General features: G+C 41.5%; 1 protein-coding gene across 8 annotated transcripts in view; it reads left to right on the top strand.

Moving 5' to 3' along the window:
* Positions 1-16589, top strand: part of CFAP91 (cilia and flagella associated protein 91) — a 48908-nt gene that overhangs the window by 8833 nt on the left and 23486 nt on the right. For all 8 annotated transcript variants that reach the window (XM_039366611.1, XM_039366610.1, XM_039366609.1 and 5 more), the window contains 4 exons: positions 411-568; positions 7110-7292; positions 7546-7688; positions 8128-8244. In XM_039366611.1, the coding sequence (XP_039222545.1) occupies positions 411-568; positions 7110-7292; positions 7546-7688; positions 8128-8244 (601 nt within the window). The remainder of the gene's footprint in view (positions 1-410; positions 569-7109; positions 7293-7545; positions 7689-8127; positions 8245-16589) is intronic.

Genomic DNA, 16589 nt, shown 5'->3' on the forward strand with positions numbered 1-16589 from the left:
GATTGTATGTTATATTGTAATATAACAATTTATAAGATTAAACCTTAGCATAAGAGAGATTTGTGTTAAGCTACATGCAGTCTACTAATGGCGCATTATCCTGTCAGATGTTTACTGATCTGCCTTTGGGTTCTGCAATCTCAGAAAACAAGTTTTTTAAAGTTTTTGGCAATGCATGGTTGGTGCTACATAGTACCCTAGCCATTTGTTGTAGACATCTAAATTATGTTATTATTAATTTCTTATACACTATTTCCAATACCAGGTTTAGTAGAACTTCATATAAAGTTCTCTTGAGAATCTATTTTATATCTTCTACATAAAGAACTCATCATTATTCCTTTTAATAGATAAGGGATATAATAATATTTATATTTATAACAAATGGACATATATTTGCTCTTTTGAAGACTGCAAGAAGTGAGACTAAACCTTCTAAAGGGCTTGTTGATGAAGCGAGAAGAGAAGCACAATGAATTAAATGTCAGTTGCTTAGATACACACTGGTTTAAACTCATGCAAGAAAAAGAAAAAAAAGTGAAAAAGATTCAACATGAACACATAAAAGGTATGGAGCAAAATCATTACATAGTAAGTATACTCTCAAGAGAGCTGAAATTTCTAGCAATAGAAGGCTTGTTGAGAAATAGAAAGCGAACAACCCCCTGCCCCATACACACACACACATCATTGAATAATTGACAGAGACTACGCATGCATTCATCTCTGGTAGTAACAACCCTATTTACAAGCATATTCCATTGTCTTTTTGTTAGCTTTCACACTACTACTATGTAATTGAAAAGAGTCTGAACACCTACAAAACCAATAAATCTTCCAAAACAAAATGAGATTGCTTCTACATAAAGGATCTAAGATTAATCACAGTATTGATTGTTGAACACATCTTCAGCAATTAGCTGAATATTTTAATTTCTGTCTGTCAAGACATATAGATTGTTCCCAATATCCACAAAATAATTCCTAATTTCTGATCATAATTTTGAACCTATAGAAATATGATTGTGGATGGCAAGAAACTTTTTCATTGGCAAAATGTCAAAGAATCTTGAATTCTACAAATCTTGAAGTCTACAAATGCTACATGTAGAGTCATTTTTTTGTTTCTGACTAAATGGTTTAACACTAGGTCCATGATAGAATGCTTATCTTCAAAATCAGTTTCATCTTCTGCCAATTTATTCTCAGCACTAAATTAATGTAATAACTTCCAGTATAGATGTCTGGCATAGATTATATTAACATCTAAAGATCTGCAAGGACAATAATTGGTTAGAGCAGTGGTTCCCAATCTTTTCTATACCCCGCCCCCCTAGAACGCTTCTGATATATTCTCGCAAAATATACAAAAGTTCAAAATGAATTATGCATATACACTATAATTTTGAAACTTCTAAACCCAAGTTTTCACGCACTCTGGAATATCGTCTCGCACCCCCGGCTGGGAACCCCTAGGTTAGAGCTATCCATTTGGCCAGCATGATTTGATTCAAGCTTCAGAAAATTGATGCAACACAACATGGCTAGGACTATTATTCCAAGAGTTCTGTCTTAAGATGCAAAGTGGGGTGGGTCCTTACATTAGACAGGACTTGCAAAATTAATCCACCTGGAAGGGAGACCCTTGCCGGGGGATTTTGCAAAAAATTACCATGTCAGACAATGGAGCAAGAAAGGGGGAAAACTCCCTGGAAAGAGAGCCGCTGACCAAATTGGAACCTTGCCAGATGTTGGGATCCGAGAGGTCAGATTCCTCAGGAGAAGAAGTGGTGGAGACACGGGACCACAAGCCTTGCTGGTCAATGGGCGTTGGAAAGAAAAGTGAGTGGGGAAAGGAATCAAGATAGGTGACCCTGAGACGGGGGACCAAGCAACCATAATGGAAACAGGAGATGGAGAAATCCCTGCACGCAAGTGAAGAGGGAGAAAACTGGGCACCGTACTCAGACTGGATCCTAGAGAAAGCTATTGACCTGATGAAGAGAACTCTCAGCTCCCTAAGAGAGGAGAATCCTGAGCCCTACAGCCGCCCCAGCTCCTGGAGCCGCAAAGGGAGACACACCGAGGGGGACGTGGAACCTGCAACCCTGGGGACATCTGCTGATCCAGTAGTCCCCACCCCCTACCGGACCACAGATGGCAATCTGGACGGAAGACACTACCACCAACAATGGAGGCACTGATCCATTCCAAGACGTCCGCCATTGGAGGTGAAATTCAAAGGGGAGCCAACACGCTTGGGGTTTTTCCTAATCCAAGTCCTCAGCTACATGGAGGAATACAGGCAGGACATCCCCAGCGACAAAGCCCACATCCGGATCGTGCAATCTGCCCTGGACGGACCGGCTGAAGATTGGGTGGTGAACTTGCATGACTCCAATGCCCCAGAACTCAGTAACTTCAACCGTTTCATGTCCTCTCTGAGAAGATGATTTGAAGACCCCCTGGCTGATCGCAAAGCCCATGAAAGGATAAAAACGATGAGGCAAGGCAAATGCCCGGTGGCTGAATATACACAAGAATTCCGAGCCATTGCCAGCAAACTGAATTGGCCAGAAGACATCCTCCTTAGCCATTTCAAAGACGGACTAAATTATGATCTATATGACGCTTGCCTGCCCCGAGGGGACCCACACCAACTTGAGGAATGGTACATCTTGGCAGAGGAAACAGAGATCGATATATTGAAAAGACACCGCTGAGGAAAACAATGGAGCCGCCTGAGCTGACACACAAACCGGTGAAATCATCGGCTACAGCCAAGAAGCAAATGGGGTGTTTCAAGTGCGGAAGAGAAGGGCATCGAGCTGTAGAATGCCGCTCCAAAGCCCCCCAGTACAACCCAGACAGATCCCCAATCAACAAATCCGGAAAGTCTTCAGTAAGCCAAAAGAAACTGCCATGAGAATGATGGAAATTGCGGAACCCCCCACTTCTGCTCACCAAGGGGAAAGAACTCCAGCCTACACCACAGGCCGGTGGATGCCTCAGATGACAGCTCGGAGGGCGAACCCCTGGTAAGTGGACACATTACACCCATCCTCAAGACAGTGACTATATTAATTCCCCCCATGCCCGAAGCTGTGAAGGTGAAAGCCTTAATAGACTCTGGCTGCACCCGCTGCCTCATTAGCCCAACACTAGTGGGGAATCTGGGCATCCCATCCAGGAGACTGGAACAACCCATCTCATTTGGCCAGCTAGATGGATCCATAGCAGGGGGGGTGCCAGCTACCCTAGCCACTCTGCCAATACACCTCTCCCTGGGCAACCATGAAGAGGACTTAACGTTTGTGGTGACCCCAGGTATGGAATGCCCAATGATTCTAGGGATGGAATGGTTGAAAAAATGGAACCCCTGGGTAAATTGGAGGACGACAGAAATCAAATTCCCGAAGGGGAACCCTATGGACTTAAAACCCCAAGGGAGGCTACCAGAATCAAGAATAGAAAAAGCATCCATAGGAGAGGAAAAAAGATTAACAGAAATACCAGAGGAATATAGAGACCTTGCTGAAGTTTTCAGTGAGGAGAGGGCGAATGAGCTCCCCCCCCACCGACCCACAGACTGTACCATTGAATTCAAGCCTGGGGCAAAACTCTCGAAGCCCAGATTATACTCCATGAGCCCAAAGGAGGAAATGGAAAGATTCATAAAAAAACCCTAGAGAGAGGTTTCATTGAGCCAGCCAAGCCTAAAGTGGCTGCCCCGGTCCTGTTTAGAGAGAAGAAGGATGGCTCTTTACTTTTATGCGTGGATTATAGAGCCCTGAATACAATCAGTGAAAGCAACCTATACCCTCTGCCCCTCATGAAAGACATGCTGTCACACCTATCGAAAGGGAACATTTTTTCTAAACTAGACCTAAGGGAAGCTTACTATCATGTGAGAATTAAGGAAGGGGACGAATGGAAGACTGCATTTAACTGCCCCATGGGGTGCTATCAATTCAAAGTCTTGCCATTTGGATTACAAGGGGGCCCTGCAGTCTTTATGCAATTAATCAATGACGTTCTAAGGGAGCACCTGTTTAAGGGGGTCCTTGTTTACTTGGACGACATTCTTATCTTTACTGAAACAAAAGAGGAACACGTCAACCTTGTCATAGCGGTTTTAAAGAAGCTGCGAGCCGCCCACCTATATGCCAAACTCTCAAAATGCGAATTCCACCAGGAAAGGATAGACTACCTAGGTTATCGCATATCCCCCCAGGGCATTGAAATGGACCCAGAGAAGGTCAAAGCCGTATTAGATTGGGCACCACCCCGCACAAGAAAGCAACTACAAAGTTTCCTGGGCTTTGCAAACTTTTACCGCCAATTCATCCCCTCATTTGCCCAGATAGCCTTGCCCCTCCCTAACTTACTAAAAACGAAGGGAGCATCCTCAGTAAAACCTAGCCAGCCACTAACATGGACAATGGAGTGCCAAGCAGCATTTGAGAGACTAAAGATACTTTTTTCTGCCGAACCAGTACTAAGGCACCCAGACATGGACAAGCCCTTCGTAATACAGGCAGATGCAAGTGATGTGGCAGTGGGGGCTGTTCTATTACAAGAAAATGATGATGGAGTATTGCAACCCTGTGCATATACATCCAAGAAACTCACGGAAACAGAACAGCGCTGGCCCGTATGGGAGACGGAGGCTTATGGGATATGTTGGGCATTACTCACGTGGCGACAGTTCCTGGAAGGCAACAAAATCCCCTTCCAGGTGTGGACTGATCACAAAAATTTGGAAGCCCTGAAAACGTCCAGGAAACTCAATCCCAAACAAGCCCGCTGGTCCCATCCCATCTCGCATGCCTCAATATAACAGCACACGAACCACAGACTCTAAACCAATAATGGCAGAGTCACAACTGGCAGCACCAATAACCACAAGAACCCAAGCCAAATTAAAACCACAACTGGACAGCCAAACTGGAATTGAATTCAGAAAAAGTTTGGAAACAGATGAATGGTTCCAGAAAAACAAAAGTGTGTACACAATGAGAGACGGGTTGCCTTGGGTAGGGGAAAAGTTATATATACCAACAACCCAAAGAGTCACTTTCATGCAGCTTTGCCATTACACAAAATCAGCAGGGCATTTTGGATTTGTAAAAACTTTACATTTAATTAAACGGCAATTTTGGTGGCCATCCATGAAAAAGGACATTGAAAGTTATGTAGCCAGTTGTCCAAAATGTGCCACGGCAAAGAGGTTGCAAGGGAAACACCAGGACTATTGCAAACAGTGGCAAGTCCCTCAGCCCCCTGGAGAGAAATAGCCATGGATTTTATAGTGGAATTGCCAGAAAGCAATGGGAATACTGTGGTCTGGACGGTCACGGACTTGTTTTCCAAACAGGTGCACTTTATCCCTTGCCAAAAGATTCCCACTGCAAAAGCCTTAGCAAAACTTTTCATCCAGCACATTTACAGATTGCATGGGGCACCCCAACGCATCATCTCTGACAGGGGGTTGCAATTTACGTCTGCATTTTGGAAGGAATTTTTATGCCTCTTAGGAACCACTCAGGGACTGACATCTAGCCACCACCCACAAGGAAATGGGGAGGGGGCTGAAAAAATGAACTCCGTACTTAAGCAATATTTAAGATGTTTTCTTAGTTTCCAGCAGACCGAGTGGGTGGACTTACTCCCTTTTGCAGAAGTTGCCTACAATAATGCAGTCCACTCGAGCACAGGTTACACTCCTTTTCAAATAGCCACCGGTCAAAGTTTCAACCCCATGCCAGAGTTAACCCCAAACGAACCAACGATCCCTTCACTGAAAGAATGGATGGAAAAACTACAAAACACCTGGCCAATAGTTAGAAAAGCACTAGATGAAGCTAGGCAGGCATACAAAGCACAAGCCAATAAAAAAAGGGTTGAGCCTACACCATTCATTATAGGAGAAATGGTGTACTTATCTACAAAATACCTAAAGTCCCTACAGCCCTGTAAAAAACTTGGACCAAAATATATAGGACCTTTTCCAATTAAAAGAATCATAAATCCAGTAACAGTAGAATTAGAATTACCCAAAAACCTCAGGCAAATACACCCAATTTTTCATTGCAGCTTGCTGAAAAGAGAGCATCAGTCACCTCTACGGCCAAAAATCCCCCCCCACCACCTCCAATCATGGTGGAGGGCAAACAACACTTCGAAATAAAGGAAATCCTTGACTCTAGGAGATATCATGGAGCGACTCAGTACCTAGTTGCCTGGAAACACCTCCCTCCCTCACAAAACGAGTGGGTCCATAAACATCATGTCAGAGCCCCAAAGCTATTGAAGAAGTTTCACACAGAGTATCCTAACAAGCCTGACTAACTTTTATACCTGTTTTGTTTTCTTTCAGGTGGATCTCTCTTATTTTTAAGGGGGCCGGATGTCAGAATCCAATTATACTTCATCTCCAGTTATCAATTATAGAAAACCCCATTTCTGCCCTCTCTGGATTCTGTCATAAAGAAAGAGAAGGGGGTGAACAAAGGGGCTTTATGGCCCTCACTTCCTTCGGTACAACTTCAAAGGGATTGAATGTGGATAGCACCAAAAGGCCTTATCATAACAAAGGAGGCTATTTACCTTTCATGTAGTTTTCTCTGAAGTCTCCATCCAGCCGGCAGAAAGGAAAAAAGGGGTGGGATTGTGATGCCTGAAAATGTCACTGGAAGAGGGGGGTAATTGGGTGGAACTACTGGGGAACCCCTTAAAACCTCGAATGGGAGAGCTTGGACCCCAAGTCCTGTCTAGAACGCCTGCAACCATTTTCTCTTAATAAAGGATTCCTGTTGGAAGAATTATTCCAAGAGTTCTGTCTTCTTAAGATGCAAAGTGGGGTGGGTTCTTACAACTGCATTTGTATAGTATGAATTCATTGCAGCTGACCATGTTTGTAATTGCCTGTTTATATTCTCCACATTCCTGCTCTGGGTAACTGGCTGCTAACAAAAATGCAACAAAATGTTTCAGCATCCCATTCTTAGCAAATGGAAATAATTAGCCAAATCCTAATCTTCAAGGAAATGAAGAGGTCAACTGATATATTTAAAACCAGTGTAATTTTATCTGCAATTTATTTACAGCAATCAGAAGATTAATAGCCAAGGGAAAAAATGTGGAGGGAAAACTAGAGAGAAGAAATGTAATTAAGGAATACACTGAATATGAATCACAGCCTTATGCTCCATTATCAAGAATTGGCTACTTTCCAGATAATCATGCAGATCGTTATGTAGTGAAGAATTCCTTTCTCAACACCTACGAAGGTGAGTCATGTTCAAATACATTCATTCATTCCAGGATCACTGTGTTTACACAAAGCTGCCAGTGTGGGAACTTAGATTCATATGCATCCTGTGCACTAGTACTTTTGGAAGCTATGTTTCTCCATTGAAACCAATAGAGATACTCTTATGAATGAGAAAACTCCATTTATATCTTGGACAAAAAGGTTAGTTCTCTTACATCAATATTAAAACGTATCTTCTAGTCCTTATGTTCATCATCTATTTTTCTTAGGATTACTTGAACTAGAAGCATTTCTTCCTAATTCCGTTACACAGCCCCGAACTGAAGCTCCAAAACCCAGAAGTTTAACCACAAAAGATGGATTCACTAAACGGTCTGCTAGACTAGAGATGGAATTAGCACAGGTTTACCAGGTATTTTATTCCTTCTGATTGCATTTCAACTTTTGGTACATGGCACCTGCAATATAAGTGGCCCTTTTGGTTTTGGGAATGTAACTTAAGTTGTAGTAAGAAATCAAGAAAAATTACAGATTCAAAATATGCCAAATTGTTATTTATTCCTAGTTTTCAGAGTTATATTGTCTCCTTGTTTCCTTCTGTTTTCATTTCTATTTCATACAGTCCTTTAAAAGCGGAATGAATATTATATTTTCTCCAGGTTCTCTCCTCCAAATTCCTTTTTTATTAGATTGTAAAAATATAGTAAATTTCAAGGATCAGAAATTTTCTATAAATATAGTAAAATGTATGAACAATTTTATTTACTGTGAACAAAGTACATAGTAAATAAGAAAATAATGTTGGGTCAATTAGATATGGACTGATTTTTTATATTATACAACTTTTCCAGATATTGCAAGACAGGAAATATCATATTAAGGAGCCACATAAGCCACTACGTTTTCTTCAGAGGTTATCAAAGATTTTGGTTCATCCACCCACTCCAGAATTGGAAATACCATCACTAGTAGGTGCAGTTTTGATTGTTCTTAAGAGTTTAACTTAACTTGACGGGTTTTGAAATTGTTAATAAGGTAAAATATTTGGGGGTGATGCTATCTGTTTCTAATGCAAAATTATTTAAAAATAATTATGAAAGGTTGTGGGTTAGGGTACAGAGAGACTTGAAGAATTGGGAAAAGTTGCAATTATCCCTCATGGGAAGAATTGCAGTGATAAAAATGAATATTCTACCCAAGTTTCTCTTTTTGTTCCAAATGATACCGATTTTGAAGAATGAGATCAATTTAACTGAGTGGCAGAAAGGCCTTAATAAATTTATTTGGGCAGGGAAAAAGCCAAGGGTTAAGTTTAAAATTATGCAAGATTTCCGTGAGAGGGGAGGACTCAAGGTGCCGAATTTGAAATTATATTATGATGCGGTGGTTTTAACATTAGTTAGTGACTGGGTAAATTTGACAAATTCTGATATACTTCACTTAGAGGGATGGAATTTACTTTTTGGGTGGCATGCCTATTTAATATTTAATAAAAAAATGGATTGGGCTTTTAAATCTCATATCTTAAGAATTTCTTTACTTAGGGTTTGGAGAAAATATTACAAAAGTGATTTCAAAGTACCATTATGGGCCGTACCTTGGCATGCAATAGAAGGAATAAAAAGAGGGGTTAAAATGGATATGGTGTCCTATAGACAGTTACTTAAATGGGATGGACAAAACTGGCAGTTAAAATTACGGGAAGAGTTAGCACAAGAAAATATTATTTATTCTTGGTTCCAATATAGGCAATTATTAGATAGATGGAAGATGGACTGTAAGGTGGGTTTTTACAGAGAAGATGAAAATCTTATTAAGCAAGTGAAGGATCAAAGACAAACCCACATTAAGAGGATCTATGGGGTTTTAGTTGAATTGGATTCAGAAACGGAACTAATTAAAGATTGTATGATTAGATGGGCGCAGAATTTTGGTGAGCCAGTTCCATTGGACACCTGGGAAATTATTTGGGTGAGAAATGTCAAATTTACACAAGCACAGAACTTAAGGGAGAATTTTTATAAAATGTTTTATAGATGGCACCTTGATCCACAAAAAATGTCTTTTATGTACCCTGACTTACAACCTAAATGTTGGAGATGTGGTTGTATGGATGCTACTTATTATCATATTTGGTGGTCGTGCAGAGAGATAAAAGCATTCTGGATTAAGATATGGTGGAATATCCAGAGAATTTTTAAAAGGAGGGTAAAATTTACTCCACAATTATTTTTGTTAGGTATAGTTACTGATTGTGACACAAAGGAGGTTATATTGATGTTAAACTTGATAACAGCTGCGAGGCTGTTAGTAGGACAATATTGGAAGAAGGAATCTTTGCCTACATTGCAGGAATGGTTTCTTAAAGTGTCTCATTTGGCGGAAATGGCAAAGATTTCGGCTTTCTTAAAGGGACAAACGCAAGAGAAATTTCTTGCTGTTTGGGATAAATGGATAAAATTCATACAATTTAAATTTGATATAAAAAATATTATATAGTTTTTTCATAATTTTTAACTTTATATATATATATATTTTCTATTTTATATTCTTTTTTTATAAATTTTTTTAACTTTTTCTTTAATTAAGCCTATATTCTGCTCTGGGAGGTCCTTGTGGGGGGGAAGGGGGGGTTGGGTAGGGGTGGGGGAAGGGGGGTTTTGTTGGGTAATGTTTGTTTTTTATTTGTATATGTTGTTTTTTGTTTTTGTATTGTTTCTTATTTTTTGTAAAATTTATAAAACTCTTTAATAAAAAAAAAAGAGTTTAACTTAGTTCTAAAAACATTTATAAGTGGAAGCTATTAATGCACAAGGATGCAGGTTAGAAGAACATAGATGAGATCTTCATCAAGTTTCACATCAGGTATAAATTCAGGCTGACAAGGAAAGATTAAAAACCAGTAGCACAAGTGAAGTGTTCAAGTACAAAGAGAGGTCACAACCTGAAAAGATGACAGTAGTAATTAGGAGGAAGGAAGCCAGAGAGTAGGTATTTCTCATGCCATAGAGAAGATGTTCAAACCAAAAAAGTTGGATTGGTTCTTGGTTGCCTCAGTCCAAAAGAGAGTTGCAGCCCACCAAGAGTCAGATAATAGAATCCCAAAATCAGTGGGCTTCCGAATGAAATCTAGTTTGTTATATTTATGCTTCTTTTATTGCTGCCTCTTTTTCTTCCCAATGTCATGGTTCTGACAGATGAAACTCTTCAAAAGAACTTCGAGGCATTGTTTACCTTAAAGAATCTTTTATTCAAGAAACAAAGTATTGGCAGTACATAGTTGAAACCAGAAACTAAATTCCCCTCCCCTGGATACAAAGTAACAAAGTGCAATTCCATCCTCCAATAAACAATCATAAATCACATTCCTCAATTAGCTTGAAGTACGGGCTTTCTCCCCAGCCCTCCAGCCTGCCAAAACACTATCAGTTCTGGGTCCAATGTCCTTGGGTTCCCATGATTAAATTATTATTGTTATGACTAGCTGGAGTCTCATCTCTATTCCCCCTCCTAGCATCAACTAATTCTAACAGCAATAGAGAAAATGGCTGCATTTCCATCTGTTGTCAAAGCAAGAATATCCGATGTTAGCAGCATTGACATCCAGTCCCCCTTACAAAAAGGACAAATCCTGTAATGCAAATAAAATCATAGGTTAAGGATTGCCTCTAGGTTTGTTAGGTGTTTTTTATAGAATCTATTAATGAGTTTGTCAGCTTTTACATTGCTAGATTTCACCCAGGTGGCTTCAGACAATGGATACCCCTTCCATTGCACTAAGTACTGCAATTTCCCTTTAAAAAATCTAGAATCAAGAATACGCTTCACTTCATAGTGAGTCTGTCCTGCTGCTACGAGAGGTCCAGGTGCCTTCTTAAGGGGAGGTCTTAAGGTGGAATCCCGAAAAGTTTTCAGCAGGCTACAATGAAATACGGGGTGAATTTTCCCTAAACGTCTGGGAAGTTTTAGTTCTACCGTGACCGGGTTAATAATCTTTGCAATGGGGAAGGGTCCTAAGTACTTTGGTCCTAGCTACTTACTAGGTAACTTAAGCCGTAAATATTTTGTGGACAAATAAACCTTTTCCCCAACTTGGAATGTCCTTTGAGGAGCCCTTTTTTATCTGCCTGTTTTTTATATGTCTCAGAAGCCTTTTTAAAGCAGTTTTCATGGTTTTCCAGACTTCTTCTCACCCCCTCACACTGTAAGGACCCACCCCACTTTGCATCTTAAGAAGACAGAACTCTTGGAATAATTCTTCCAACAGGCATCCTTTATTAAGAGAAAATGGTTGCAGGCGTTCTAGACAGGACTTGGGGTCCAAGCTCTCCCATTCAAGGTTTTAAGGGGTTCCCCAGTAGCCCCACCCAATCACCCCCTTCTTCCAGCGACAGTCTCAGGCATTACGCTCCCACCCTCTTTTCCTTAAGAACTGCCGGCTGGATGGAGACTTCAGAGAGAACTACATGAAAGGTAATAGCCCCATCCTTATGGTTAGTCCTTTTGGCGATATCCACATTCAGTCTCTTTGAAGTGTACTGAAGGAAGTGAGGGCCATAAAGCCCCTTTGTTCACTCCCTTCCCTTCACCGTATGGCAGAATCCAGGGAAGGCAGAAATGGGGTTTTCTATAGTTGATAACTAGAGATGAAATATAATTGGATTCTGACATCCTACCCCCCTTAAAAAAAAGACAGATCCACCTGAAAGAAAACAAAACAGGTATAAAAGTTAGTCAGGCTTGTTAGGGTACTCTGTGTGAAACTTCTTTAATAGCTTCGGGGCTCTGACATGACGTTTATGGACCCACTCATTTTGTGAGGCAGGGAGGTGTTTCCAGGCAACTAGGTACTGAGTCGCTCCATATCTCCTAGAGTCAAGGATTTCCTTTATTTTGAAATGTTGTTCGCCCTCCACCATGATTGGAGGTGGTGGTGGTGGGGATTTTTGGCCGTAAAGGTGACTGATGCTCTCTTTTCAGCAAGCTGCAATGAAAAATTGGATGTATTTGCCTGAGATTTTTGGGTAATTCTAATTCTACTGTTACTGGGCTTATGATTCTTTTAATTGGAAAAGGTCCTATATATTTTGGTCCAAGTTTTTTACAGAGCTGTAGGGACTTTAGGTATTTTGATCAAGACTTTGGGAAGTGGAAGGTCCCTGAGGATATTCGGGTATTGGGCTGAACTCTTTCCCTGTGGCCACTTTAAAAGGCGTGAAGCCGGTGCTGCTGTGAACAGAGTTATTGTAAGCCACCTCTGCGAAAGGGAGGATGTCAGTTCAGTTCATGCTGTATATCAGGATGTTACCAAGATATACCAAAACCCCTTTATATAAATCAGTGGTTCTCAACCTTTTTAATGCCGTGACCCCCAACCGGTCATAAGTCGAGGACTAAACCGGTCGTAAGTCGAGGACTAAACCGGTCGTAAATCGAAGACTACCCAACCGGTCGTAAGTCGAGGACTTTCCCTGCCCGGAAGTGCCACGCATGCGTGGTGCCACCCCCTGCACTGGCCGAGACTTAGCTAGCAAGCAGCAGAGATGGAGCAGGCCGACCACCGGCTGGACCACCAGCTGGCCCAGCCCAAGGGAGGTAAGGCACCCGCCAGAAAAGGGGGAAAATGGCGGACAGTCTTGCTTGGCGACTCCCGTGAAATGGTCGATCGACCCCAAATGGGGTCCCGACCCATAGGTTGAGAACCGCTGATATAAATGGTCATGTAGTACCTGATTAATCAGCTGCTGGAACCCCTGTAGTCCAAATGGCATGACTTTAAATTGGTACCTCCCCATGGGACAGTTAAAAGTAGTCTTCCACTCATCTCCCTCCTTTATTCTCTCAAATCCAACTTAGTGAAGACACTCCCCTTTGCCAGGTGGGTTAGTAAGTCCTTCAGGAGGGGGAGAGGGTATTTGTTTTCCACACTCACAGCGTTTAGTCCTTTATAGTCCACGCAGAGATGAAGCGACACATCTTTTTTTTTCTTTAAATAACACCAGGGCTCCCACAGCAGACTTGGCCCGTTCAATAAATCCTCTCGCTAGGTTCTTGTCCACATACTGCTACATCTCCTCCATTTCAGGGGGGGACATAGCGTCATGTGAGTTTGGTTCCCAGTAATAGTTCGATAGAGCAATCATTAGGTTGGTGGGGAGGCAGGGTGTCACATTCTTTCTCACTAAACGCCTCCACTAGGTCCCAGTACTCGCTGGGGATGAGTGACTCACCTGGTTGACACAGGACAGCTATTTGCGCTAGCTCATTAGGTGGGCTAAGTTCTCCTGTAACGTCCATTGAGTTAAGGGGGGCTCGGTTCCTATAGCTAACCTCACAGTTCTCATTCCCTTCTCCCACCAGATAAATGGCTTCCATTTGTCTAACGAGGCTATCCCTAGGATCACAGCCTCAGTCATTTTCAGAGCCACCATGAAACGAATGAACTCCCAGTGCTTACCTATTTCTAAGCGGAGGAGTTCAGTTAATTGCGTGATTAAAGTTCCTCCCATTAGGGAGCCATTGGCTTGCTCAAACCTCATCGGTTTGGAGAGCAGCCTGGCTCGTATGCCCATTTTCAGGGCAAGTGGCAAACTAATAATGCACTGGGAGCATCCTGAGTCCACCAACACTTTCAGATCTACCTGCGCCTGTCTTATTGATTGTGAGTTTGGCAGGTAGAGAAAAAGGCGGAATGGGTCAACTCACCATCGGTTCATTCTTGTTGTCGTCGCTGTCATAGCAGGGTAGAACAGCAGCAGGTCTGGCTTGGACTTCAGCACTCTCCTGCGTGGGGGATGTGACTTGGGTAATGGGTTCCTGTGTGATCCAGTTGGATTTCACTTTTGCCAGATGCTGTGCTGGTTTCTTCCTCACTGGTGGTCCTGGTCTATTCTGCTGTTGAGGGTAAGGGACTGGGCAACATCTGAAGCATTTAATCAGTGGACTTGCAGGTAGCTTGGGGTTTTCAGTAGCCACGGCGATTGGAGGCGTTCGGGGAGGTAACAGCCGTTTGGGTTGATCTCTCTCAGCCCGGCTTATTGCAGTGGGGGCTTCTTATAGTGGGCAAGCTAGACATCCAGTCTTACTGCTGCCTGGTACCATTCTTGGCTACCGACTGCAGACAGGTACTTCCACTCACCAGAGTTCTCAGCGGTAGTCGATTTCGCGGCTCTCCACTGGTCCGGGGAACGCGACTTGCAGGAAGCCCCTCTTTGCAGCTCGTCCTCATCTGCCTTCGAAGCACCTGATTATGGCAAGGCCGTCTTGAGTTGTCTGGAGTCTCCACTGGGCAAAGTCCATTCCGACGAGCAGATCAGCTGTCCTCACGGCTTGGGCCTTGCTCCCATCTGGGAGACCTGAAAAGGATCCTTCTCCACCAGTGCACTGCCCTGCGTTCCCTCCCCTGAGATAGTAGCCACTGCCAGTGTGCTGGTTTCAGGCATCCCTTCCTTTTCCATATTGGGAACTTTCCCAAATCTTTGTTGGTCTATCAATCAACTCTAGGGACAGCGACTGGGGCTTGGGACCCCAAGATAGATAGGTAAAATTTGTAGTTTCTGGTTTAATGTCATGGTTCCAACTGATAAAACTCTTCAAAAGAACTTCGAGGCATTGTTTACTTTAAAGAATCTCTTATTTGAGAAACAACGTATCGGCACTACATAGTTGAAACCAGAAACTAAATTCCCCTCCCCAGGATACAAAGTAACAAAGTGCAATTCCCTCCTCCAATAAACAGTCATAAATCACATTCCCCAATTAGCTTGAAGCGCGGGCTTTCTCCCCAGCCCTCCAACCTACCAAAACACTATCAGCTCTGGGCCCAATGTCCTTGGGTTCCCACGACTAAGTTATTATTATTATGACTAGCTGGACTCTCATCCCTATTCCCCCTCCCAGCATCAACTAATTCTAAAAGCAATAGAGAAAATGGCTGCATTTTCATCTGTTATCAAAGCAAGAACATCCGATGTTAGCAGCATTGACACCCAATTTCCTTTAATGCTGAATTTCTTCCATTCAGATCACCACTTACTGTTACATTTCTTATTACTCCGATTCTCCTTTAATTTTAATCCCAATATGTACTTCCTAAAGATAATTTTAAGTTTATATTTTTTATTCTTAGCAGTCACTATTTGGCTAATTGTTTATTTATTATTTATTTATTTGCACCCCATTGTTATCATTTCTGCAAATAACTCAAGGTGGCAAACATATCCAACACACCTTTCTCTTCCTACTTTCTCCACAACAACTACCTTGTGAGCTGAGAGAGAATGACTGGCCCAGAGACACTCAGCTGGTTTTCATGGCTAAGGCATGAGTAAGCTTTTGTGGTAATTTTAGCTACTCAATGCAAATTAAACCCTAAACAGAAGCTTCACTCTTTATGGAATTTTTTAACAAGAGCTCTTAATAACCAAATCTGGCAGAATCATCTTCTCTGTCCTCTAGTGCATCCTACTGCTCTGACAGTTCTTCATTATTGCAATCTAACATAATATGTTCATTGGTGATAGAAAGCCTGCAACTCCCTTATTGACATTTTTGCACAATAACAAACTGGGTGAATTCTGTTGGGACCACACCCTGTAGGTTTTTTTAACAAACTTAAATATTTTTAAAAACAACAAATAAAACTAATTAAAAAGCAATACATAGAAATTATTAAATATTTGGGGATAATAATTTGTAAACAATCAAATAATCAGTTGATATTCAATACTTTAAACTAAGAGGGATCTAAAGCAGTTAGCAGCTTAAAGGCTAAGACAAAAATCTGGGATTGATTGATCAGTGCTCCGGTTTGCAAACATAGAGAAAAGTCGATACAGCAAATTTAAGAAAAAGAAAGAGAAGTGGCAATTGTAGATAATGGGCTCATAGGACAAATGTAAGAACAAGGACATAACAGAGAAAAGATTATTTATTTCTGATCAATCAGGAAAAATATGAAAATGAATAACTTGCCCTTATCTGCTCACTTTTGGAAACTGGCTTGGCTTATTTTGGAGAAAGAAACTTGGACCACAGAGATGTCACTCTATTCTTTGACTTACTGGAACATGAAAGACTTTTTAAAATTTTCTTTGGAAATTTTGCAAATAAAAAAGCAAAACCAAGCCTTTCAAGAAAACAGTAATACTTTTCAAATCAGAAAAAAAGAAGAAATAGAAAATATGCTTTGTTTTCTCCTTCCCAGACTGAGGAGAGAGGAAAAAATAAATTCTTTAACACAGTGAGCACTGAGCAGCCAGATCTGTTAATTATTATTTTAGTCAAAAGGCTATAGTGAAGCAATCAGATTTGT

The sequence above is a fragment of the Crotalus tigris genome, unplaced genomic scaffold (genome assembly GCF_016545835.1).
Source record: "Crotalus tigris isolate CLP2741 ecotype Arizona unplaced genomic scaffold, ASM1654583v1 scf7180000020347.5012614909:4044961, whole genome shotgun sequence".
Classification (NCBI taxonomy): domain Eukaryota; kingdom Metazoa; phylum Chordata; class Lepidosauria; order Squamata; family Viperidae; genus Crotalus; species Crotalus tigris.